This window comes from Triplophysa dalaica, chromosome 25 (genome assembly GCF_015846415.1).
Source record: "Triplophysa dalaica isolate WHDGS20190420 chromosome 25, ASM1584641v1, whole genome shotgun sequence".
In the NCBI taxonomy this organism is placed as follows: Eukaryota; Metazoa; Chordata; class Actinopteri; order Cypriniformes; family Nemacheilidae; genus Triplophysa; species Triplophysa dalaica.
Genome location: NC_079566.1, coordinates 4653638 through 4664679, shown reverse-complemented (window position 1 = coordinate 4664679; position 11042 = coordinate 4653638). Strand labels below are relative to the sequence as shown.

Genomic DNA, 11042 nt, shown 5'->3' with positions numbered 1-11042 from the left:
CTGAAATACGTTTTTCTGTTTAAATCTCTTTGTCCCAACATTAAGTACATGTTTGAAAGACATTTAAACCCACTCAACCATCAACTTAATATTTTTTTAAAATATATTTCAAGTTGCCACATGCTTGGTCACATAGTACATATGTGGATCTTATTTCCCAAAATGAAAAGTTTGTGTTTGTCATTTTTTAAATACCCTAACTTGACAATAACTACTCCAGTTATTTCTCCAAACCACCTTTCACTCCGCAATATGTCACATTACAAAGCTATAACTACGTGAACTTAAACATGAAAATTTAAATTTAATCTTGACTTTAGGAAAGATACTACAGTTGCTGATAATATTGATTAAACCAAACATGTTATGATCCATTTGCCACCAAGTGAATGTAAACAATAACATACCTTGCCTTTTCCAGCCTTTTCGAGAGCAATCGGTTCTTTCTCTTTCTTTATTTCTTCTTTTGCCTGTTCTGCACACTCTTTAATCTTCTCCACCCTATCATTCACTTTATTGATCTCCTCCAACCTCCTCTCCAGCTCATCTCTTTGTCTCTGAATCATAGATCTCAAGAGTTCAACTTCATTTCGTTCCCTCAGTATTTTTTCTTCCCTGTATTCTATTTCTCTTTTCCTTCTTTGAACTTCCAACTTCAGCAGCCTCATCTCCTCCTTATCCCTCTTCATTATTTCCTTGTTTTGCTCCACCTCTTTTTTAAAACCCCGCAGCATTTCTCGAATATGTTCGATCTCCAAAATGAGCCTCTGCATCTCAGCATTCATCTCGTCTTGGTCTGCTGTCTCCATCTGACTCCCCGCCATCCTGTATCCGCTCTGAAATTTGGTATTTCTCACCGTTTCTCTTGTTGCCTCGATCTGTTGTATCAGGTTGTTTAGTGTGACGTTCGTCAGTTCTTTTTCTGCTTCTGAATCTCTCTCCTCCATCCTAAATTCAAACTCCTCTCTCGCTCTTTGAATTTCAGCTTTGACCTGTTCCATTTCATCCTTCTGCCTCTGTGTCTCTATACATTTACGTTCCATGTCTTCCTTCGCTTTTTGTATGTCCAACCTCAGTCGTTCCATCTCGTCTTTCTTTCTCTTGGTGAGTTTCATCCTTTGGTCTAGTTCTCTCTTTTTCCCCACCATTTCTCTTTTGATCAGCTCCATTTCTCCAATCTCACGTTTGGTCCTTTGCATCCTTTCTTCCAGCTCCTGTTTTTGTCTTTGTATTTCATCTTTGACCCGCTGCATTTTGTCCATCTCTGCTTTGGCTAGCTCCACTTTTTGTTCAACATCCTCTTTTTGTTTCAAGATCTCTGCCCTCATCAGTTCCATCTGATGCCTTTCGCTCTTTGCTTCGGCCATCTTGTTCTCAATCTCGTCCTTCTGTCTTTGCAGGTCTCCCTTCATCGTTTCCAGTTTAGTTATTTCCATCCTCGCCTTTTCCATATTTACGTCAGTGTCGTCCTTCTGTTTCTTAAGCTTCACCTTCATGTCTTCAATCTCCACCATCTCCTCCTTCATCGCCTCCATTTTCATCATCATCTCCTCTTTCTCCTTGTTTATTTTCTCTCGTTCCTCCTGTTCTCCATTTTCGGCCTCGTCCCACAATCTCTCAATCTCAGCCCTCACTCTGTTAATCTCATTCTTGACTTCCTCATACGTATCCACACGGATCTTCTCCAGAGCTTCTCTATCATGCTCCATGTCCTCTCTCAGACGTCTCAAAGTGTCCTCTGCATGCTTTGTCTCCTCCAACCTTTTATTGAGATCCTCTCTCTGTTTCTGGATTTCGTTCATGAGAAGCTCAGCTTTCTCTCTGTATTGTTGTGCCAACTCTTTGGTTTTGTTTATGGTTTCTTTATCTCTAACTTGCTGCTGTGTGATGGACTCAAGATCTTCTCTTTGTCTCTGCAACTCAGCACTCTGTTCGACATTATGTCTCATCACCTCATACCTTATTTTCTCAACCTCATTCTTCTCATTCTGGACCTGAGACTGAGTCTGTTTGAGCTCTGCTCTTTCTACGCCTATCTCAGCTGATAGTTTCTCCTGATTCTCCTTCTCTTTCTGCAGAACTTTTTTCATTTGCTCTATCATTTCTCTCTCTAGCTTTGCTTCCTCCAGCATCTTCTGCAAAATGTGTTTTTCAGAATATCTCATCTCATCAAGCTCAAGTTTGGTTCTTTGTATCTCTGTATTCAGTTGCTCTAACTCATCTGCTTTTTTATGTATTTCATTTCTCTGCTCCAATGTCTCTTTTATAGTTTCATACTTTCTTTTTTCTAAATCTTCTATTTGCTTTCTTGAGATTAATTCAGCCTCCTGGACTGCTAGTTTGGCTTGATTCGCCTCTTCTTTTTCTTGTTTTGCTGCCATGATCTGGTTTTCTATTTCAGCCCTTAAGTTTTTGATTTCATTTGCTTCTTGCTTAGCCTTATCTCCGTTTTTCTGAATCTCTTCTCTCTCTTTCTCCACCGTTTCTATTATTTTTGCTAACTCATCTTGTTTTGCTGTAGCTTCAGCCATCTTTATATTCACAGCCTTTCTTTCCTCCTCTGTCTGAACTTTTATTTTGTTAAGATTCACCTTCCACTGCATTAGCTCCATCCGACTCTCCTCAATATTTTGTTGGGATCTCTGGATCTCTTCTTTTAGTTGTTCCAATCTTTCCATCTCATGCTGGGTTTTTACTCGAAGTTCTACTTCCTCTCTCTCTGTTTCCTGCCACCTGCTCTCCATTTCCTCCTTTACCCTGATGATTTCACCTCTAATAAACTTGCACTGTTCCATCTCACTTCTCACCATTTCTCGCTTTCTTTCCAACTCCTCCCTCTCCTCCTCTAACTCAGCCTTCATCTCCTCAATTTTCTCCTTTGCCTTTTGGGTCTCTGCAACACTTTTCTCAACATCTTCAATTTGCCCTTGAATTTCAGTTTTCCTTTTTTCCATTTTCTCATTTTCCCGCATTGTGACCTCCTTGCTATTCTCAATCTCCTCTTTGGCTCTGATGATCTCATGTCTAATTCTCTCAAGGTCCTGCCTCTCCCTCAGCATTTCATCTTGTCGTCTAGATAAATTGTCTTTTTCAGCCTCTATCTCTGCTTTGATTCTTTCTGTTCTTTCCACGTCTCGTCTGGCCTCATCTCTTATCTGAATGCTTTCTTCCTTCTCTTTTAGAATCTTTGCTTTTTGTATATCACTGGCTCTTTGCATCTGAACTCTCAAACTCTGCAGATCATCTCTTTCTCTCTGAAGTCCAGCTCTGTGCTCTAACTCCTCTGTAACTATCTCATATCTCTTTTTCTCCATTTCCTCTTTAGCTGTCCTTGTATCATCCCTTTGTTTCTCAAGAATCTCCTTTTCTCTCTGCATCTCCGTTTTTATATGCTTCAGTCTTTCAATTTCTCTTTTTGTATCATTAACCCTGGCTTCCATCGAGTTGATGTGAGCTTGTGCTTCTAATTTGGCCTGTTCTATCTTCTCCCATTCCTTTTTGACCAGCTCTTCATTCATGACTAACTCCTCTCTGCCAATCTCAACCTTATGCTTCAACTCTTCAAAATCTTTCTCTTTTCTCAACACCTCTTGGCATTTCTTCTCAATGAGATCCTTTTCTTCAAGTGCCTGAGCTCTCAGCTGTCCCAGTCTTTCGTTCTCTTGCCTTGACACTGCTCTGTTTCTTTCAACCTCATCTTTTGCTCTCTGAATCTCATCTTGCAAATATTTCAGCTCATCTTTCTCTCTGCGGATTGTTGCTCTCTGTTCCAGCCCTTCCTTTTCTGTTTCATTGCACCTTTGCTCCATTTCCCCCTTCACTTGCTGTATGTCAAGTTTAATCTGCTTGAATTGTTCTCTTTGTCTCTTGATATCATCCTTTCTTCTCTCTAGCTCATTTCTCTCCTCGTTGATTTCGGCCTTCATGCCCTCAATCTGACTTTTTTCCTGTTTTGTTTCCTCAAACTTCTTCTCTATCTCATTAATCTGAACCAGTATGGCGCTTTTCTTTTGTTCCAATCGTTCTATTTCATACTTTGTGCTTTCACGGTTGCTCTCCAGCTCCTCTTTCTCTCTCAGAGCTTCGCATCTGAGCATCTCCAAATTCTGTCTCTCCCTCATGATTTCATAACGCTGTTGTTCCAGGGTGATTGTTTCCGTTTGGAGATCAGATCTCATTTTCTCTATCCTTTCCTGTTCTCTGTCTATCTCTTCTTTGCTCCGACTTATTCTTTCGTGGGTGTAGTCCAATTCAGCTTTCGAGTCAGTAATACATCTCTCAAGTTGTCTTTTCTCTAGGGTCATCCTGGCCATCTCATCTTGCTGTCTCTGTATCCTCTGCCTCATGTTTTCTATCTCGTTTCTTTCTTTCTTGGTTCCTTCCCAGAGTTTCTCTATCTGTTCAATTGCACGCATCGTTTCCAGTCTTCGTCTCTTCAGCGAGTCTTTTCTCTTCTGGAGGTCACTTGCATGTCCGTATTTGTCATCATGTCTTCTTTTTTCTCTGGGAGAACTCGGTGGACTGCCTGTCTCTGTTTGCGTGTGCTTGGTGTTGCGTTGTATCCCCTCTGCAAAAAGTTTTTTATCTTTACATTGCTGAAAATATGAATACTAAGTTTCTATCAAATTTTGTATATTTCTATTTTAATAGTTTAAAATAAAATAAGCTTCACATAGTAAAAATCTCATTGTATAGTATTGCATGAAAAAAAAGGTTAACACTAAGGTTGTATTTGTTAACAATTAGTTAATGCAAAAGCTCACATGAGCTAACAATGAAAAATAGTTCTATATCATTTATTCATCTTAATTCATGTTAATTTCAGCTTTTACATACATTTTTGATTAGTCTCAAATAACATAAAAAATATTGGGAAGTTCCCTTTAAATGATCACATTTGTTTTAAGTTCTCAAAAAATCTAACCTAATTCTTGAATCAGCTCAGGTTCCGTCATTCTCAGGATCAAATGGAAGGATACTCTGTGTCGGGGTGGTTCTTTATCCAGAGCCTCAAACAGAAGCTGCATCGCTTCCTGCTGGGTTGGAGCACTCAGCACTTGTTGAGCTGCCCGTTCATGTATCAGACTTTGGGAAATAACTGCCTCTGCAATTTCACTGACCTGTGTTGCTCTCACAATTATCACATCCTTAAATTCCACCAGGAAGTCTCCAACTGTTGAGTGAGAAAACATGTGCAGAACAAATTTATAAACAGTGCATCACAATCCCAATAAACAAACTTTATTATGTATTGTAGAAAACTTTACCGTAGTCTCTAGTTTCTGCCATTGCTGCTTTGCTACATGTGATTTGCTGGAAGTGTGATCTAAAATGTATGCAAATAAATTATTGTAATTGTTTTGATACTTTAGAGAATCCCATGCAGTTTTTTATTCTTTAAACGGATAGGCAGTGGAGAGTGAGACAGAAAATTATGGGATGAGAGCGAGGGGATCGGAAGCCAGGAAAGGACCCTGAGCCGGGATTTGAACTCCAGACGCCAGAAGTGCTGCAAGCAATTTCTGAAAACTATACGGATTGTATTTTTAACTCTATGAGAATCAATAGCTTTTTGTGGTTTCTCCAGGAACTTATTTCAGAGAACTCCGCAATCAAACATACAAATAAAATATATAAACAAATGACAAAGTTATGTATTGTGCTAATATTTATCAAAAATAATGAGTGAGAAAGAAAAGTAAATTACAATTTTTAAGGAATAATTTAATATATATTAAACATTTGTGGGGTCAATATAATACGACACAATAAATCATTGCTAAAATTTGCACATAACGAGGATTAAATAAAGGCTTTATAATTACAATTCTGTAAACTATGAACAGTAGATTGGAAAAATAATATATAGAAGAAAGTGAAATATTATCAAATATAATTTTACCTTCTGTGGTGTCCCTGGATTATTCCTGTACAACTGTTCTGATGGTGAAGTCACATTGGAGTAATGACCGAAAATGTGAGCCTCAAGAATTTTATTCATAAACAATTTTATCTTCTTTGAGCACATGGATGATGTCTACGTAGCCTGTATACGTAAGATGCCACAGCTTTAGATTTCCTTGCATTTGATTGGCTGTATGAGTTTTGTCTGGTCTTCGCTGATAAGAGCGCTGTACGGGTCCGCCCGTGATATGGCGTCATATCAAAACCCACTCCAACACTGTGCTAACTGGTTTACCATGTTTAATGCGTAAACTTGGCATGGAATGCAACTTGTACAAACAAAGTATAAACAATGATTTTAAATATAACTCAGGCTCTTAAGTGTTCGATAAATCGCAAATAAAACATGTAAAACTATGTTAAAATAAAGTATGCAATAATACAAACCAATTATTAAAATATAAATATTTACAGGTAAATACATATTGAATTGGCAAAATATTAAAATATCCCCACTTAAATACAAACGAATAAATAGCAATCTAGATCAGCCATAGTGGGTCTGGCGGCGCTCTGTTAGAATGAGACTTTTATTATACATCGTTCTTATGGACTTTTACAGTAACACTCTTCCGGTCTAGAGAAGCGCAGAGCCGGTGGAAGGTACTGGCGGTGATAGATCATTTCTTACTAGCGCGTGTCTTTTAAAACTGCCAAAACGTCTTACGCAATGAGGTAAAAATGTTTATATATCTACTTGATTAACATTGCACCCTACACTGATTACGTTATGTGCAATAGTTGGCGGCTTGATTTTTGTTACTAGGTTAGCTAGCCTGATTCATTGCTTGTTAGCCTATTGCCCTGTTAGCCGTTTTGGTATTGGCAGAAATGAGATGCATCTTATTTGATAATGAATGCATGCTCTTAAACCTGTTCGAGGGTAGGTTACGATTCAATTCTATTTATTCGTTGTTTGTAAAATACTATTTATCTTGGTATAATTTGTTGCTGTAATAATTTTAATGAACGAAAGAGTGAATGAAGCAGGCAATGAAGAGCATTGATATGTAAGCTAAAATGGTTCAGCAGTAACGTTAGTAAACATTTGGATTGCCTGAAATATTAATTTACTTAATTCTGTTTTTCTGTATTGGATAAATATTTGTAGGTTTGACCATAATTTGCTTGCAAACGTTGTATGCTACCTGTAATTTTCTTTACTAATATATATATATTCTTCATTCTCCAGAGGAGATCGTGGCAGGGGGAGGGGCGGCCGGTTCGGCTCCCGTGGTGGCTTGGTCCAAGGGTGAGCTGTCTAGCATATGTAGATCTATGTATGTTTTAGTGGTGGGCATAGATTATTTTTTTTAATCTAGATTAATTCCAAGATTAATCTAGATTAAATTGGCTCATTTGAATTCTGCCGAAGGCATTCAGAATATGTTTGCTACCCAAATAATGACTAAAAGTAAGTCTTTGAGAACGGGTTTCTCAAGCCAGGTGGCGCATTAGACCAGGGGCTCATCTCCTGTTTCCAAAATGCATCACAAACTGCTTGAGAAAGCTGTTCTACTATGATAATTGGGGATGAAAATTAAATTATGTTCAATAAGATGAATTTGTGTTTACTTCCGCATTAGCTAAGGGATGATTTGAGCTTAGGTGGTACTTGAGACTGGAAGAGCTCCTACAGTACATTTACATTTAGTCATTAGTCAAAAGCAGACGCTTTTATCCAAAGCGACTTACAAAGAGTGAGGGAGCAACAAGCGATATGTCATACAGGAGCCATAATACATTAGATCTCAATACAAAGTTACTGGTTTCAACTAAAGCTAGACCACTACCTGTTGAGAGAAAGTGTTTTTTTTAAACCAATTCCGCATTGCACAAGGTGCAAACAACCTTAGTCTTGTCGATGTTTCTATTGGGAAGCTTCTTAGAAATTAATATTCCCTGAAGCAAACCCGGCGGCTTCATAGCTGCATCCATGTTAGCACGTCACGTTTGATGCGGTAATTTCACAGTAACGTTATGTTGTGTTCAGACCAAACGCGAATGGCGTGTCAAGCGCGAGTGATTTATATGTTAATGCAAAGAGCCAATAGACCTACTTGCTGCGCGAATCGCGCGAATGAAGCACTGGTTATGAGATGATGAGGCGGCTTCTGCTTCCGCGAATGACGCGAATCACGTGAGTTGAAAAATCTCGTTCTCGCCCCGTACAGTGCTGTTAAACTGGTATACATCCGCGCTAAAATATCAAGGTGAAAGTCATCATAGCTTGCGTAGTATAGACCCAGCTCCCAACCCAACTTTGAGAATAGATTAACGCCGACATTTTTTTTAACGCGCGATAATAGTCTCACTAACGCCGTTAACGGCCCACCACTAGTATGTTTACTCAAAATTATTTAGCCTAACATTACTTGCTTGTGACTTTTGTACTTGTAGGTACCGGCCGTTTGTTCCTCACATCCCGTTTGACTTCTATGTTGTAAGTGTATTTCTTCGTTGCTTCATGTCTTTCATGTCATTTGACTTAAAAGTGGTGTCATTCAATGTAGTTTGTTATAGTATTGTTATTTATTGTAGTGTGAGATGGCCTTCCCCCGAGTAAAACCCGCCCCTGATGAGACTGCTTTCAGCGAGTGTCTGCTGAAAAGAAACCAAGATCTCTCTCCTTCATCTACTGAACAGGTACATTTATCATGCAATAATCTACATGGCCAAACGATAAAGCCAGTGAGTTCTGTCCGAGCAGTGTAATTTATATATCATGAGGATGATTGTATGGCTCTGTTGGCTTTTCACAATCACCTCCCATACCTATTTCAACGAATAATTCGTTTTTAGACAACAACAAAACTATCTTTTAATTTTATCTTTTTAATTTCTATCCTGCAGGCTTCTATTTTGTCCTTGGTCACTAAGATTAACAACGTCATTGACAACCTAATTGTGGCTCCTGGAAACTTCGAAGTGGTAAAAAACATTTTCAGAAAGACAATTCAATAAATCAGTTTTTGGAGAAAAGTTTTTTTACCAATGTCTAAAATCCCTTTTACAGCAAATTGAGGAAGTAAGGCAAGTGGGCTCCTATAAAAAAGGCACAATGACAACAGGACACAACGTAGCAGATCTTGTGGTTATCCTGAAGATATTGCCCACATGTAAGTCTCATTATAGCTAGTATAAGTCAAGTATATGGTTATCTGTGGTGCAGTGCGAGCACATTTGTCAAGTGCTCTTGGCAAGTGTGTAATTCTCTTAACTTTTATTTTGCAGTGGAAGCTGTTGCTGCCCTCGGAAATAAAGTAGTTGAGACCCTGCGTACACAGGACCCTGCTGAGGGTGAGTGTGGAATTTGTCCTATTTGCTAATCTAAAACAATTTAGCCTCTTCTTATTTTTAGTCCAAACTCATTTTAACTGCTAAAAGAGTCAAAATGCCGGATAAAGTAAAAATAAGAACTGGGTATATTCTGATAAAAAATGTGCTACTGTGTTTCTCACTGAAATCTTCACCCACCAGTGCTCTCCATGCTGACCAATGAGACTGGTTTTGAGATCAGCTCTGCAGATGCCACTGTAAAAATTCTCATCACCACAGTCCCACCAAACCTGCGCAAGCTGGACTCAGACCTACACTGTATGTCAACCTTTAAACACTTCCTATATATTTAATGTGTCCTTATAAGCATGTAGCTTATTAATCAGCCTCTTTCATAGTGGACATCAAGGTTCTGCAAAGTGCTCTGGCTGCTATCCGCCACGCTCGCTGGTTTGAGGAGAATGCCTCCCATTCAACGTAAGCACGCACTGCTTGACGTAATGCCAAGAATGCATATCCTTGACCCGTGACTCACTCTGTTTTTTTTTATAGCGTGAAAGTTTTGATCCGTTTACTGAAAGATCTGCAAGTCCGATTCGCTGGATTTGAACCCCTAACGCCCTGGATTCTGGATCTGCTGGTGAGCATTAGGATAAGAATAAAACTACTTCTTGTTGTACCGGATGATTAACAACTGCAACGTTGCTTTGTTTGTTCGTAGGGACATTCTGCTGTCATGAACAACCCCTCCAGACAGCCCTTACCACTCAACGTTGCATACAGGTAAGCCAGTGTGTGTTTGATTTAAATCGATTTCTTGTAGTTTCTTGTATGTACGTACATCAACATTATTGTAGAACCAGAGGATAAGCCAATGCGTGTATTTCAGGCGCTGTCTTCAGATGCTTGCTGCAGGACTTTTCTTGCCTGGTTCGGTCGGAATCACAGATCCATGTGAGAGTGGAAACTTCCGTGTGCACACAGTCATGACTTTGGAACAACAGGTAATGTAGATCTTTGGAAGAGTGAACATTTTTCACTTTTGCTTATTTTCAAACATAGGAAATCTGATTGATCTTTGCCTGCAGGACATGGTGTGCTTTACCGCTCAAACACTGGTAAGAGTTCTGTCTCATGGAGGATACCGCAAAATCTTGGGCTTTGAAGGAGATGCTAGTTGTAAGTGTGAGAATATGTTACTGGATTTCTAGTATCCCTTTTTGGATTCTGTTTCTGAGACTGAGGTTTGTCTGTGCAGATCTCCTCACTGAGATGTCCACCTGGGACGGAGTGATTGTTACCCCGTCTGAAAAAGCTTATGAGAAACCTCCCGAGCGCAAAGAAGAGGAAGATGAAGCTTTGGAGGAAGGAGGAGAAGGGGAAGATGAAACCATGGAGACCCAGGAGTGATCCTGTTGTTTAATGCTTTTGCCACTTTGTATTTAATTTGTTTTGTTACAGATCCTTTTGTTATCTCTTACCGTGAAGTCCCCAGTACATCAACATTTGATTTTTCCTCTGGTCATGCCATGCTTAATAAGCTCATGGTAATTGTCAGCAAATTATTAGGACCAAAAGGCCATCGATTTTCCCTTTTTTTCCCCCCACTTCGCCTTTTCTGATACGGTTATGACTACAAAGGGGACCGAAAGAGATTTCAATTTGGTTTCATGTTTTGTACCTGTGGTTTCTTGTTTTTATCAGTGAATTAAATTTTTATTTCCTCTTTTAATTTGTCTGATTTATCATGTAGTCTGAACATATCACCCCTCACTGAAGCCCTGATGTAAATTAACAAT

At 39.1% G+C, this 11042-nt stretch overlaps 2 protein-coding genes across 3 annotated transcripts in view; one reads left to right on the top strand and one right to left on the bottom strand.

Moving 5' to 3' along the window:
- si:ch211-250g4.3 (nuclear anchorage protein 1) overlaps positions 1–5984 on the bottom strand; it is a 37312-nt gene extending 31328 nt beyond the window's left edge. Inside the window, exons 1-4 of one of the 2 annotated variants that reach the window (XM_056740940.1) lie at positions 5903–5984; positions 5268–5326; positions 4925–5173; positions 408–4567 (exon numbers count right to left, since the gene is read on the bottom strand). In XM_056740940.1, the coding sequence (XP_056596918.1) occupies positions 408–4567; positions 4925–5173; positions 5268–5289 (4431 nt within the window). In that variant the 5' untranslated portion in view covers positions 5290–5326; positions 5903–5984. Of the gene's footprint in view, positions 1–407; positions 4568–4924; positions 5174–5267; positions 5327–5902 lie in introns of those variants that run through there. The other variant, XM_056740941.1, reaches the window with a different exon arrangement.
- A 530-nt stretch (positions 5985–6514) lies between these two features.
- ilf2 (interleukin enhancer binding factor 2) lies at positions 6515–10975 on the top strand. The gene is made up of 14 exons (XM_056741165.1): positions 6515–6639; positions 7157–7216; positions 8365–8407; positions 8506–8610; positions 8818–8895; positions 8981–9083; positions 9199–9264; positions 9445–9561; positions 9642–9720; positions 9796–9883; positions 9965–10026; positions 10133–10247; positions 10332–10422; positions 10502–10975. Exons 1-14 carry the CDS (start codon positions 6635–6637, stop codon positions 10651–10653), a joined length of 1164 nt encoding a protein of 387 aa, XP_056597143.1. The 5' UTR covers positions 6515–6634; the 3' UTR covers positions 10654–10975.
- The last annotated feature ends 67 nt before the right edge of the window (positions 10976–11042 follow it).

Coding starts and splice junctions, on each gene's coding strand:
- ilf2 (XM_056741165.1), top strand. Junction 8,896..8,980: donor CTCCTGGAAACTTCGAAGTG/GTAAAAAACATT, acceptor TCCCTTTTACAG/CAAATTGAGGAAGTAAGGCA. Junction 10,423..10,501: donor CTTTGAAGGAGATGCTAGTT/GTAAGTGTGAGA, acceptor TTGTCTGTGCAG/ATCTCCTCACTGAGATGTCC.